The sequence below is a fragment of the Thermobia domestica genome, chromosome 8 (assembly GCF_964235325.1).
Source record: "Thermobia domestica chromosome 8, izTheDome1.hap1.1, whole genome shotgun sequence".
Taxonomy (NCBI): Eukaryota; Metazoa; Arthropoda; class Insecta; order Zygentoma; family Lepismatidae; genus Thermobia; species Thermobia domestica.
The window spans coordinates 62,464,280-62,480,442 of record NC_137461.1 but is presented as its reverse complement, the minus strand read 5'-3'; the positions used below and the strand labels follow the sequence as shown (position 1 = coordinate 62,480,442).

The following is a 16,163-nucleotide window of genomic DNA, read 5'->3' as shown; positions in this document are numbered from 1 at the left end:
GTTGTGATCCTGTTATCAATAACACAAGTATGTTCGTTATTAACAACTGAAGTTCGCACTTCACGAAGTTCAGTTTTCACCGGAACAGAGTTGTAGTTGATGCAGCAGCATTTACAAGAACAGAGTCGTAGTTGCTTCCTTAGCAGGTACCATATGAAACAGTTTTTTGATCAAACTTTAAGAATTTACTCTTTCAATATGCTTTTTGTTTTTGGCATGAGATCGAACTGGATCCCATGTTGCTAATATCAAAACTTGTCATCCACAAAGAGCATTACCCATTATACTTACCATTTTCTAACCTCTGAAGTCAATTCCAATTTGAATTTTTGTTCTCTCGCTTATCTTTGAAAGAAGTCTTTCCTCTTATTTTATTCATTGTCTCTGAACAGGTAAGTGAAACAATAATTTAAGTAAGTAAATAAATAACAATGGATGCAGTATATTATATATATAATATACTCAGGGCTGCAAGCTAGCTGTAGGGTAAAATTTACTGACTAAAATTGTGGAAATGCTGGACATTACTGATATCAATTCTCATTTAAAATATGAAGTAGGCTAGGCTACAATAACAAATCAAATAATTGCTTTTAAAATTGGCCACCTTCTCCCCACTAAGCAGCTGTGAAAATTGAAATTCGATCTTTAAATGACAAACAAACGCGATAAATAGGTTATGCTGTGCAATCATCGAAGCCCAGAGTAAGTCACAGCTGCTTAGGCCAATCCCCTTGCCTCCTTTTTAATATACAATATAAAAACAAAGAAGTACGTACACAAAAATTTGTACTACATTGTGTACGGCAAAAAACCTTTCAACAAGTACTTCGTAGACTTCAAAAAATATTTCTTCAAAACTCAATAGTTAATATGACCGGCAACAAAAAATAATTTAAAATAAAATAAATTAAAGAAGAGTGTTGTTGTTAGGTGTATATAGCTGCTCACGAAAGCGCTGAATTCTTTACACAAGCAATGTGCCACATCCACACCAAGCATTAAAACTAGCCCTCAGTTCCCCACTATTGGGCATACTTTTACTGACTTTACTGACTATTTGCAGCCCTGTATACTGTACTTGAAGCATTGTATATAATATAATGCATCCATTGTTATTATACGTAAGGTATTGAAGAAAAAAAGAAAGAAAAAGAACACGGAAACTGAAAACAGTATTGTTAGAAACAGGGAAGTTAGTGACTATCTGCAACCCCAAAAAAAAGAGAAAGATCTTAACACCGGATCATTGGGGTAAATCACAATTTATTATTCAGTAACTGTACTGTATCATATAAATATTGTTCTATAAAATCACTTTTTTCATGACTTGAAATTCAATTTCACTACTTTCATGATCTGTTGACCAACAACCCTAACTCATGACTTTCATGTCCCGTAGACACCCTGCTCGGAGGTCTGATACAGTGAGCCAAGAGCATTATTTGTAATATATAAATGTATTATTAATTTATATTAGAACTTGTATAAATAATTAATTGTATATTATTTTATTGTAGTTATAATGCAATATTGTTATTACCCTGGACTTTTGGAGTTCAAAAATCCAGGGTAGATTACAGTAGCGTCATTTCAGATTTTGCAAAGAGGGGCAACAATGGCCATCTACAAAAGAGTTTCATGTTATTTATTAGTGTATTAGTATACAAGTTATTAAAAAGCATGTTTCTGGAACTTAGGGGGAGACGCCCCTGGTAGATTATAAAGAATGAAAATATTTGTATATTTCATAATTTTTCCAGTACGTTGATCAAAATTCCAGTACATTTCCAGTATTTCCAGTATCAAAATTAAATTCCAGTATAATTCAAGTATTTCCAGTATCAGTAGACATCCTATTTTTATTATTATTTATGTGTTCGTAAAAATATGATTCAATGTAGCACTTGCTGTAACTAGATTTTTCAAAAAGTAGCATATCATGTAAAAGAAGGAACACATTACAGTGACATGATTGGATTAATTGTACGAGTAATGAGGTTTTTATTGAGAGCATGGTACAAAATTTGTAACCATAATTAACCAACAGTTATTGGTTAATTGAAAGTACAGGCGCTTCTAGACTGCATGAGGTAGTAGCGTCATTTCAGATTCTGCCGGGGCAGAGGGGGAGGCAGTCGCCGACATAAGAATTTCACATTTTATATTATTGTATTAGTACAAATCGATTTAAAAAAGTATGGGTATCTCAAACTCAAAGGGACACTTCCCTTCTAGCTCTCAACAAATGACGCCCCTGGCATGAAATAACGTGAGGTTGGATCCAACCCGATGATGTTTCAGATGGAAAATTAATTCGAAACAAAATGAATACTTGTATGAAACATTTATTTGTTTATTTCTGACGAGCTAAGTCAAGTGGTCTTGGAGAAAAAGGTGAATTCATAGATTATACTCAAATAAATAAATAAATGACGCCTAGCTCGTAACTGATTCGGATCTTACTATTTGGTGATCAATATCGAATAGAATTACAGAATTAGCTTTTGCAGGTACCTTTATTTCTTAACTTACCTCATTATTCCCTTCGCCTGGTAGCGAACTACTTCTAGGTCGTGCATCACGCGAGTTGTCTTCAACATTGGTTGATGGTACATACCAAGGATAAGAAGAACTCCTAACACTAAAAAGATATTAACTTTGTAAGCTATTTTAACCATTTACATGATTTAAAGACAATCAGAGTAGGTTAATAAGCAGTCGGTATTTATTAAGTGTAATCAGTATTAACCGTATATACAATGTATACGAATAAGGAAGCTACAAATTAAAACACAGTAACACACGGATAGATTGATTAGCAGTGGGTCCACATTAATATGTCGTCTATGAATCGAAGCCTAAAAGGTTAAAATAGTGATAAGCTGACTATATATATTTCAAACGGCCATGAATGAGTTGGCATATGAGGAAGCAAGTTAACTGTTTATGGAACTGCCCCTGATTTAAAAATATTAGTTACATTGAAATGCGAAGCTATTCATGGTTAGAACAATTTACACAAGTTGGACTAGGAACGGTGTACTAAGGTTTTAAGGTTCAGAGAGTACGTTAAACAATTCCTCAAGGGTACTTAGGTAGACGGTAAGTGGGATAACAGTGTATAGTGAAATTACATTGACAGAGGTTAGCATGGTTTGTGTGCTTGTTGAAATTTAAACCTGCTGACATACAGTATGTACAATATTGACATATGTAGGCAGCACTACAATAGTAGGGGGATGAATCCATATCAAAAACCCATTGCTCTCTATCTTTTAACGTGCTGATTGATATTTATCACTTCCGTTTACAGCAGACGAATAATAAAATCAGAGATGAAACATATTCTTGAGGTACTGAATCTTTATTTTTTTTTAAAAAATGTTATTTCTGTATATCTATGCTATGTAATGGTATGTAGACATCTATTTCCATTTATCTATTATGCGATCCGTGTACAAATAGGAAATCGCATATTTTCACCACCTCCAGTTTGAACATACTGATAAAAGTCGATACAAAGCTCATTTTCGTGACCCTGAACGTGTCAAGAAACAGCTTTTCGATATCTTTTTACCGCTCCTGCTTTACGCAAATACATAGGCGTATCCATAAATTCCAGGACAGTGCTCGTAACATGCAAACCGCTTGCAATTCACGAGTTTTCCGCTAGGATGTGTTGCGGTGGTCTCTTGTGAGCCAGTGTGCTGAGTAGCGTGGTTTGAAGTCGAAGCGTTTGAATGTTGCACGTGTTTTTTTTTTTGTGTGTGTGTTGTATTAGCCGTCTGCGATTTTTCTTATCTCGGTGCTATGGCGGAAGTTAAAAAACAAAAGGTGTGCATCAAATTCTGTGTGGCATTGGGTAAAACTGGAAGTGAAACTTATGAAATGTTGAAACACGCTTTTGGTGATTCGTGCATGAGCCGTAGCCGAACATTTAAGGTGTTGGACGTTTCAAGAAAGGCAGAACATCAACTGCTGCTGATGATCGACCGGGTAGACCGTGCACGGCAACAACCCAGCGAATGGAAATTGTCAGCGAATTCTCACTGAACAGTTGAACATGCATCACATTGCAGCGAAGTTGGTGCCAGAGTGTTGAGCCAGGATCAAAAAGACTGTCGAATACAGATCTGTGAGGAACTGAAGGAAGTTGTGAAAAACGATCCCACGCCTCTTGTCAACGTCATTACAGGCGATGAGAGCATCGTTTATGCTTACGACCCAGAAACTAAACTGCAGTATTCTCAATGGAAGAGTCTTGGGTCTCCAAGACCCGAAAAGGCACGCATGGAAAGAAGCAAATTGAAGACGATGCTCATTTGTTTCTTTGACCAAGAGGGGATCGTACACCGGGAATTTGTCCCACATGGAAGCACGGTCAATGTAGACTTCTACTGTGATGTCCTAAGAAGGCTGCGTGAAAATGTGCGTCGCAAAAGGCCACAGCAGTTTTTGGCTAAGAACAACATGACAGTGGTTCCCCATCCACCATACTCACCTGGCCTGGCCCCCTGTGACTTTTCTCTTTCCCCAAGCTGAAGCTTCGGATGAAGGGGCGAAGATTCGACACCATTCCAGAAATTTAAGAAGAATCGCAGCGGGTACTTGACACTATTCCAAAAAAGAACTTCCAGAAATGCTTCCAAGCATGGTAGAAACGCTGGGACCACTGTATTAATGCAAAAGGGAAGTACTTTGAAGGTGATGGAGGAATTTAACTTCAAAAATAAGAAACTTTCATTTTACAGATTCAGTCCTGGAACTTTTGGATACATCCTTGTAAACATTGAAACCGTAAGTACTAGTACATTTCAATCACTTCCGGTTTCAGTAGAGTATTGCGGGTGGTAATTCTATGCTCACTCGAGACGCTGAATCGACCGCAAAAAAACGCTTATCATTTTCTGTTGCCATTTATGTTCCATGGCGATAACGCTGAAACCGGAAATGGTTGATTTCTGCAACTTTCGGTTTGAACAGAGGGTTAACAGAAGACATGGAACATATTCTTGGGGCACTGAATAAATTTAAAAAAAAAAAAAAAAAAAAAAAAAAAAATCGCTTCTCGATCTCTTACTGTTTTGCCCTATGAAAATCAATATGGAAATTGGAAGTACTAGTAGTAACTATGAACCATTTCCTATTTCCGTTGTATGCTGACTAGGGGCTACTGATGGTATGTTTTTCTTGAGACGCAGCAAATCAACTGAAAAAAAAAAAAGGTGGTTGCTATCTATTGCCGTTTCTGATCTTTAGCAATCAACGTTGAAACTGCAAATGTTTCATTTTGTATCACTTCCAATTTTAACAGAAGGTTAACGGAGGAGACAGCATATATTCCTGGGACGCTGAATCAAATGCTAAAAACAGCTTTTTGATATCTTTTGCTGTTTTGCTCTATGGAAACATGTAGCTATTGAAACCAGAAATAAAAGTAAATTTCAACCACCTCCGGTTTTAGTGCAGTATTGTAGGGCGGTAATGGTATGTTCTCTTGAGACGTTGGATCGACTGCAGAAAACAGTGTCACTATTACCAATTTTGTTCTATGGTGATAAACGCAGAAACCAGAAATCACTTCCAGTTTGAATAGAGTGTTAATAGAGTAGAACCTATTCTTGGAATGCTGAATCTATTGAAAAAAAAATCTCTATATCTTTTATCGTTTTTTGCTCTGATAACCTGTCAACAGAAACACACACATGGACGAATATAGTAGCCGTTCTTTAAGACTTTCGGCATTTATCCATAGCACAATTTGGAAGTCTAATATAATAATAATTTCAGAGCACTTTTCTAGATAAAGGAAGTGGTTATGCAGCGTAAAGCTGCGTACTGAAAAAAAAAAAAAAAAAAAAAATAGAAACAGTTTTTTTTCGTTTTTTCATGAAAATTTTGGGTTTTACGAATCTGTATCTTAATGAAAAAATACAGCATATTCTATCTTATATATTCTGTATTGTATTGTGAAGGAAAAATTATTACGAATAGAAGAAAATTGGACATTCGATAGGAAAAAGAAAAGGGCAAATTGGTAGACATAGTGGTTCTCTACTGAAAATGCAATGATTAGATTTTGTTCCACGGATAATCATTTACAATTTGTGCATACTGAAATTTCAATATATATATCAGTAGAGAAACAAATTCTGTGAATACCGAACTAATATTATATCCAAAATGGATGCCTGTGGCTTTAATTTTGCAATTAATTAGGCCTTCAAGTCTCTGAAGTTCACAATAAGGGTTTCTCTAACGAAGAACAAAATATAAGCTAATTTTATACTAAAATAATGGTTTCGTATCTGCTTCTTTGTTCATAGTAGTAGTTTCTTCCCTGCCAGTTTGAACTTAGGCAAATAAAAAAAAATAATTAAATAAAAAAAAAACACGACTTTTAGGCATTGATAAGGTAGTTCGGTAATTAAATCATCATTGGTAATTGATTAGGTTGCATAATTTACTATCGCACGCAAATAATGTAATGCCAGTTTGAAAACCAATCAAAATAGTCAGCCTGGACTCATAACTACTGTAGGTTGCAAAGGCACTCTGTCAATTTCTACAGGTAAACAAAGGCTGCAGTAGAATAAGAAACCATAAAAAGACAAAAACGTGAAAATTGAGGTTATTTTCAAATAATATTAATAATAATCAGTAAAACCTCCCTCCCAAACAAACCGGTTCTCTAGACTTCTCTACACGCAACGCAATAAGCTCTTCTGCTGTGCTTCATCAGAATCGTTAAACAAGAGAAAACAAACATGAAACGTCGCTAAGACTGGATCTAGTCACGTCGTGCACATAAAAAGAATGGTACGATATCTACTGAAATTGATATTGACATTAATAAAGGAATAAATATCAATAAAGCAAAACGAAATATTTTCATATTTACCTCTGAGTACTTTTTTGATTGGCAGAATTTCCTTGAGCACATTTCTTAGCTCCTCTCAAACCTGCTAACAACCTAGGTCTTCGAAGGGAGAATCTTCGACTTAGCCGCCATTTAAACTGACTGGAACTAGTTTTAGCATATATATGATCACCACTGCTGGTTGATGAATATGTTGACACACCTGACGAAGATGGGAAATCATTCGGAGTAACGCTTACACTTTGGTCATTTCCTGAGGATACACTTGCACTGCCACTGTCAATTTGATTTGGCGTTTGGTCTCCCTCTTGCACCTCCGTATCAGCAATTGCATTCCCACCACCCGACCGTGATATGTTGCCACCACATTCACTGATACGTGACTGCACTGTTTCACTGGTTTCTTGGCTAGCTACATCGGTTTGTTCCGTTGAAGTATTTTTCACAGAACTGTTGTCCGTAGTTTGCTCCGTTACGGTATTGTTCGTCGTTTGCTCTGTTGAAGCATTTCGCACAGGAGGAGTTACTTCTGAAGAGGAAACATTTTTACTACTACGATTTTGGTCTACATTTAATCCACTTGCACTAGGAATATTACACTCACTACTACAGCTTTGCGCTAGCTCATTTTGTGAAAGTTGTTCACTGCTCGCTGACAAACTGACAGTAACTTGAACTTGTTCGCATACGCCATTGTTAATATCACCATTACCACCACCAGCATCACTACCGCTGGCATTGTTTTGAACAGCAGAAGTGGTCACTCGGCTCTGTTCTTGACTTGAGGGGCCTTCCTCTTCACTTCCGCTAATTCTAGCTAATTCTAACATCTCACTTACACTCATCTGCACATTAGATTCATTTCTTTCTTCCGCGCCTTCATTGGAGCTATTTTGCACTCTATTTAAATCTCCATCCTGCATCTCAGTTTCTGATGATGACTGTGGCGGTTGCCGACTTCGCCTCGAATTCGTCAACGCTGTGGTACTTTCCCGTACAGCTGCATGAAGGGACCTAATCTGGCGCTGCAAGTCTTCCCACATTCTCCGGATTTGCTGTAATTGAAGTATCTCCAAACGAGCCCTTCAAAATAAGAATTAATATTAGTTTAACAATGAAATAACCAAACCTTTATATTCAATGTGTATACTCTATAGTAATTTTGATCAAAATATATGAGAGTGGGATGGTACAAATGGTGTGTGATAAATATCATGAATATATTTACGAAGTTTTGCCCAAATACTCTACAAACGACAACAACTATCTACTGAATCGAAAGCTATCACAGAGAAGTCTAGACTAAATACATGTCGAAAATTCAGCATGAAAGAAACTTCAAAATATTTCAAGTTGCCATTAATCGATTCGTATGAGAAAGCTCAACTTTACATAAAAACAGCGGCGTAGCTCAACTTTTGCGGAAAGAAAGCATATATCAAACTCAGCCCCTGTCGATTTTTTACTACTATGGTAAACATGACTAAGACATATGAATATACAATATAAAATTATGTTTCACATTACAAAAGCAGGAAATCAATGATTAGAATCTACGATTTCGAAACAAATAGCTGCTACTCGGATCTGCTTTCCATACTTCCTTTAATAATATACCACAAACCCTCAGAAAAACTGAAAGGGAAAAAATTAACTAGAAAGAGTCAGTCATTATTGGGATGTTGAGAGAATTTTAAGATATGTCATAAGTATAGGGAACGAGTAACAGCAATCAGGTAAAAAACATTCAACATAACGTCACAGACTACAGTACAAAGTTTAATTTCATATTACATAATTTCGTACGTATTACTAAATATGTATATTTTGTTCATTTATGTATGTCGAATATAGTGAACCCATACAGCCTTGTCCGGGAACGACTTTTATTTGAGTAATGTACGCTAATGCATCGGCTTACATCGTTGTTTCTTGCTTTCTAGATCAGAGTCTGTTTATATTTAATTCAAATAGTTTCTTTAGTTTCCTCACGATGCTGACTCAATACTCAACCTGTGCTCCAACGGGGATTCGAACTCCCTGGATCACGTACAAACATTTACGAAAACATTTACATGAAACCTCTTAGAGCATGCATACTAAATTCTTCAGCACAAAGTCCAATAAAACATAAACTGATCAGCCCAGAGGATCGAAAATGGGGAAGTGTGGGCAGACCATCTTATCAATTGTTTTTCCAATTGTCCTAACGACTCATCTGATTTTCCCAATCAAGATACTAGCCAAATCTAACACTTTACGACTTCGGTGATCTTATGAGAACTTGTCGACTAGCGTTGTTAGGGCGTTTGCTCTCAAAAGTATACACAGTTTCTATCTATCTATCTATCTATATATGGCTTGAAAAATTTTGCTTGCAAGTATTCACCAGCCAAAAAAAATCTCCCAGCCAGACCATTTTCCAACAAATAAACAAAAACAGTAAACACAGTAAACATGTCAATACATTTTTTGTTTATTGGCATGTCTCTTACAAATAATAATAATAAAAAAGTGACGTTGAATATATATATATACACACAAAATAAAAACTTTGTGTATTTTATAAAGGCATGGGTTTTAAAATTTAATTTACGGGTATTACTTTATTATCATTATAAGACGAAGCTTCAAAATGTTCGTGCAATCACCTAGAAGGTGACGAACTAGGAACTCCCTCGGACATTCATTTTATAGTAAGGTCCTGAGTCACGTAGCGTCACTTTCAGGAAAAAATCAGCAAAGCAGATACACGAAGAAAGAAGTCTACGGGAATGAGAGTCCATCCTATGAGATGATATCCAAGTTGAAATGGCAATTCCAAACTGGACACATGGCTACCGAGGACGCCTCTAGATCAAGAAGACCATCTTTCACTGATGATGCTGCCTTGACAAAGCAAGTTAGATAATAATAATGGAAGACAGGAGGATAACCACTGAAGTGTTGAGTTGATTTTAAGTTTAACGTCTCTTTCAGCAGCAAGGCTATATGAGACGGGACCTAATGATTAACGTGAAATCCGAACCACATGAGCTCCCGTCGGGAATCGAGTCCGGATCTCCCACGCCAAAGGCGTGAAGTGTCATGTGTGTAATTAGTATGCATCTGCCTCGAATATCAATCACAACCAGCTACATCTTCAGAAAGTGTCAGCACGACGGGAGCCAAGACTACTCACACCTTTCCAGAAGAGAAATCGTGAGGACGCTGCAAGAGAAATGTTACATCGCTGCGAGATGGATGAAGAGGACTTTTTCGGCAGACTAGAAACGAATGGATGGAAGTTGGGTTTATCTCTGACCCAGAAACAAAGGAAATGCGCAAACAAAGGAAATCCCCTCCTTCCCCATTCATAAGAAGGCACGAATGCAGAAGTCTGCCGCCAAGGTGATGCTTTCTGTTTTCTAGGACTATGAAGGAGTCATCATAACAATTACCTGCCACACGGGCAAACTATTACTAGTACCTATTATTCTCATCACTTGACAAGTTATAAGAACCGAAGTTGAAACGTCGTGGATTGGTCACAAAAGGAGTACTGCTATTGGCAGACATGCACCAGCTCATTCCGCTCATGCATTCATGATGAAGGCTGTGGAATTGGGATATGAAATAATGGTCCACCCACATACTCACCAGACCTAGCACCATGTGACTTCTTTCTCTTCCCAGAAATGAAGCGTCCACTCACAGGACGCACTTTGACAGTAGGGATGATGTTATTTCTGAGGTTGAACTGCGGTTTCAGACTTTTACAAAACAGGCTTACGCAAAGTGAAGAATCGCTGGCAAAAATGTGTCGTTAGGCACCGTGATTACGTAGAGAAGAACTAATACCATAATGGTGTCAGAGTTGTCCAGATGGATTTCTTCTAGGTGATTGCACGAACTCTGTGATAGCCCCTCGTAAGATGTTTTTAAATCCAATCAATTATTTATACCTATCGTAGTTTCGCTATGTGAAACAAAACTAAATCACGAAGTTAGTAGAGAACAATTATTTTATTTTATTTTACAGTAAAACTATAAGTTAAAGCAAAACTTATGCGAAAATATTGTACTGTCACCGGGTTTAGTGTGTGCAATTAAACGTTCAAGAAGTGAATCTTAAAAAAAGTGGTCCAATAAACAGCTTTGTAAAAAAAGGTACTGACACACAACTTACCTGCACAAACGCTGCATGTTGTCAATATGTCTACTTAGCAGTTGGATGCCGAATCTTACTCCTAAATCAGAATTTGAGTCCAGTCTTTCAGAGGAATGAGGTAAGTCCGTGGATGAAGACACGTTGTGCTCGGTGTTCCTTCGCTGGCGCTCCCGAGAAGTTGAAGGCTGGTTCTGATTCCATGCTGCCCGTGGTTGGAATGCTGATGGATGGGACGTAGATAAAGTTGACGATCTGTCTGGTGGACGAGGTAGATCAGAATGCGAACGTATGTGGAATCCTGACGAGGAACTATTTCGATTGGCATCTGTAGAGTCGGCACGACGGTCCAATGGAGAACTACTTGGAGGCGTTCGATTGTCTTCGTCCTAAAATATTAATTAGTACAATTTGAATAAAAAGTAAACGCGCTTGTTATGCATAACGGTACTTGAGGAAACATCAGTATATTATATTTTAAAAGAATAAAACAAAATAAATAAATACGCACTTTCCTTCTCAAACTATCTTCTTGCCAGTTGAATGTTTTGACAACAGGCTTATGTCTTCAGAAAGATGAAAAAATTAAATGAAATCGTTATTTTACGTCCCACGGTTATGCCGGCTAGATTAAAGGAGACTACGATTATGAGAAATGAATGAAATGGTGAAATGAAAGAAGCAGGAGGAAATGGGAGTACCCCAAGAAAACCCACGTACACGGTGTTTGTCCACCACAAAGTTCACTTGGCGTGAACTGAGATCGGACCAAGGACCCCATGCACCAGAGGTGAACGCTCTACAACTGAGCCACCGTGGCCCCTTCAGAAAAATGAACAATATTGTACTAGACTAAATGTTCACAAATTATTTTAAAAAAATGAAATAGTATCGGAGTAACTTATATTCTGGCTGAATTAAGAGGTAAATCCCTACTTCTCGAAAAGAAAAAAAAATCACAAATTTTAGATGCAGTTGCCAATTCTGAAACGCTCTGTTTCTAAAAAACAAAATCGTTTAATAAATCCCAAATAGATGAAGCCAAATTTTAAATACACACATATATATATAGCAAAGTTTGTCTAACCCATGCACGAAAAGAAAACTTCAGATTCTTTCTGAAGTAGTATATCAGTAATGAGATTTAGCAAATTGTTCATTTCGCCGTTATATATATATATATATATATATATATAGATAGATAGATATATATATATATATATATATATATATATATATATAGATAGATATATATATATATATATATGATACAACCAAATATTCTACTCAAAATATAATATTAATTTGGAATAATTGCTTTTATTGCTTTCAGATAATATCACTATTACAAGCCATAAGATAGTTCAATCCAAATATCCAAGACAAAGAAAATTGTAATAATTTCATCAGAGATATATTACAACAGTATTCCACATTGATGTTCATACATGTTTATGTTCTCATAAAATTTTAGTCTGTACCAAAATTCTGAATGTATTATTCGATTTGATTAATCACAATTCAATAAAATTAGAATAATTACATTATTTGGCTTTCATTATTTAACTGGACCGTTCACATGGAGTTTTTGTTCATTATAGTATTATGGGTAGCCATCTACGGAATCTTATTAAGACTGACAGAACACATTATATATATATATATATATATATATATATATATATATATATATATATATATATATATATATATATATATAAACCACGAAATTAATGTGGACTGATCCAATCTAATCACCCCCTAACTGACATAATATGCGTCCCAGAATAATGAATAAATACAAAAGAAAACTAACCACCCTAGTCACCTATGCATTGAATATATTGGATGCATGTGTTACAAGATATGAAGTAAGGACAAAGTAGGACATCTTTATTTCATGTGGAAATTCAATCAGTCATCAACAGAACCAACCAGCCTTCAAGGGTTCACTGCCTGATGTTATTAACACCAATATTCTGTTGTACGTCGGTAGCTAACTTTACATTGAAAGATAAATTAACTATTGCTTTGCTGTTATTGAGGAAGTCTTTGTACTTGTAATTTGTAATAAACAGTGGTACCGACCTTTAGAACCTTTACCCTTTAACAGTCTCACACGCGACGCTTTTAATTTGCTTTGTTAGATCAATTGCTTCTCTCAATTGGTTCGACCTCACTGACCCCTCATAGTCAGGCTACTGCAAGACATTGTCCATTTCGTTCGTCTACCCACGATACGATGTTACAATAAGGAAGTAATGAATATAGCAGTAAGTACTTTGACTCAGGTGAGTCTCCTTTTGGTTCATTAGCTGTCAACGTTAGCAATCTCAGGAGCAAGTTTGAGAACTGTGTGTTTAGTCGACAACATGTAGAAATATGGACTTGGTCAATGTCAGTTTTGGGTAATCGACCACGCTCAGGAAACTCTGTGGTGTCACCATCATCTAATTCTGACGTCAGAAGGACAGTCAGGTCAAAAGCAATTGAGAGAGCACGATCTTGGCTTTTGGATCTCAACCACGACGCGAGACAGATCGGGGTCTCCCTGCCTTTGAGGTCCGGCATTCAATGCCATGGTTGACTGTCGGACAAGTTTTCATCATGGGCTTCATTAGGACAACCCAACCTGCAAGTCACAGGAACTTTGAGGACAGCGCCTAAAGATCATCTACGAGTAAAAAGGAGAAGATTGGAACTACTTCGAATGAGGGTGAGACTGTTCAAAATTAGTTGCTATTCCTTTGCTCTACCATCTATTCCTTAACGCCCTTATTGCAACCAATTCTCAATGAAAAATGCATTGATTATTTTCAAATTGTTTTAACACTAAATTCATATTCATTACCTTGTCTAATTTTGCTCGTGGTTCTAGTCGCCTAAGAATAGTGGTGGAGACGCCCCCAATTATCATGTGTTTCATTTCATACAAATATGGTATTGTTATCCCGCACCTCTTAGGTGCCTCTCGTTTCTATCCCGACAGTTAAGTTGTGTCGGAACACATGTATTGCTACAATCTATCTTCTTAATAAATCAATTTCAAAGCAGCAGCCAATACTAAGCATCTCCGGCTATTACATCTAGCCATAGAAGAGAATACCATTACACTATAACTACTTCTTGATGATGATTCATGGAATATATACATATGAAATGCAACAAAAAAATCTAAGGGACCGACTATGGCTATCACAGTTGGGAGACAAAACGTTTGTAGTTTTGATCAGCACCATCTCTTAATCTAACCAAAAGGATAATTACGAGTCAGTCTTGTTATAGGAAGGGCAGCAAACTGAAGCTGAATTCCCATTGAACGGATACATGAGGCTAAATTATATTTTACATGATTCCTCCTGATATTTATATAATAACAGTTATTTCCCAATGTGACGGAACGAAAATTATATTGATTCTGGCTAATAGGAATACTGACAGCAGAACGAAACTTTGTTCGAAATCGACATTATATCAAAACCGAATGTTATAAAACTTTAACAACTGATTTCATTCTCTGGGAAGAAATAGAGAAGTGGAAAAATTTATAGGAGATGGATAAGATGCGTGACGCAACACTAATTTAGTTACACATATTAATAACTTGAGACATTTGCATATTTAACTAAGTTGAATACATCCATACACCTACAAAAAATCTATTTTCAAGGGGTGTGCACAATGAAACACTGCCAAGAATTTGTGCAGATTTTTTTAGTGCATAACATACATTATGAATAGTGCAAACAGCTATACCTTGTACAATACCTGTACTCAATTATGTAAATGCACTTGGGAAATTTGCCATTTTAAAATTACATGTAAATGGTTTAAAAGCAGCCTTAATGTAGTATATCAACTGTATCATGGTTATTTAAACTTTCGATTACGTATTTAGTTTGATTTTTTTTTTTTTTTCTTTCTTTCTTGAATGACTTAGCGGCGTTTATTAAGTTGGATGCAGATATAAAACCTGGTTTCAAATTGACTAATTACCTATCCTTCATTTTTCACCAAGAAACACTCTTAGTACCTAATATCGTGTTTAATATGCGGTGTTCCAAATTCACTTCAGGAAGATATAAATGTTGTTACTTAGAAGAATGGCTTTTATGTGAAAATACACACAAACCTGTGGTAGTCACTTTGGGTAAAGTTCCGTAACTGGCATTCTCCCGGATTGCCTTCCGTGATGAAATACTGTCCGCGATTATTTAACAAAACAGAACCTAAGCTAATTCAACGTACTACTACTACCAAACTACTTATTATTACTATAGTATAATACTTATATACAAATATATAATATAATTACACAGTAATCATATTAATAGTAAGTCACGATACTAACCATAGACCACAGGGGTTGTTAAATACTTATCACAGTACAGGTTGTTAATTACTAATCATTAAATTGTTTATACAACACCACTAGCTGTAAGTGCTCTTTTTTTGGTATCTGTAGAGATAGTGTGCAAATTGAATATTTTTCGCAGAGGGAGATGATTTTCATCGATATATAAACCCAGTCATTACACACGTATACTATATATAGAGAGCGGGGAAAGTTATCCCTGCCAAGGATGAAAATCATCTTCTCCAGCTGCAGGGCACATAGTGGTCTGGTCTCTCGTAAATAGTTGAAAAGTGACGAAAAGCACACGAAAAAATGACCAAAAGCACATGAAAAAGTGACCAAAATTTCATCATGCCCCTTTCTTCCTTTGTCAATTTCTCCATCACTTCTCTCTTTGTTTGTTGTTTCATCTTTTCTTCTTTACTTCTTTTAAGCTTCCTCCTTTCTTACGTTTTCTAAGTATGCTTTGTAGTTACGGTAAGCAGACTTAGCAGATGTAAGAAGCTTCTGAGTAAGTGGAACCAGTTCTGGCCTATTTACAAAATTTTATGATGATTGTAAGAACTCGAAATTTTGTTACCTACAAATAATGCCTATTGACTAATTTGAGGTACTTGGGAGTCTTAGTTAAATCGTTTTCTTGTACGCGAAATCGCATGTACGCAAAATACCGTGAAGACAATTTATTCAATTTGAAATATAATTGAAGAACTTGGAAGCTCCATTGAAGTGATTTATGGTAGCTGAGCTATATAACTAAATCGCTTTTTTGTACG

General features: G+C 36.2%; 1 protein-coding gene across 2 annotated transcripts in view; it reads right to left on the bottom strand.

The window, feature by feature from the left end:
* The window catches only part of LOC145692945 (uncharacterized), a 125,119-nt gene that overhangs the window by 48,645 nt on the left and 60,311 nt on the right, over positions 1 to 16,163 (bottom strand). For both annotated transcript variants that reach the window (XM_081768534.1, XM_081768535.1), the window contains exons 8-10: positions 11,052 to 11,419; positions 6,905 to 7,966; positions 2,536 to 2,644 (exon numbers count right to left, since the gene is read on the bottom strand). In XM_081768534.1, coding sequence (XP_081624660.1) covers positions 2,536 to 2,644; positions 6,905 to 7,966; positions 11,052 to 11,419 — 1,539 coding nt within the window. The remainder of the gene's footprint in view (positions 1 to 2,535; positions 2,645 to 6,904; positions 7,967 to 11,051; positions 11,420 to 16,163) is intronic.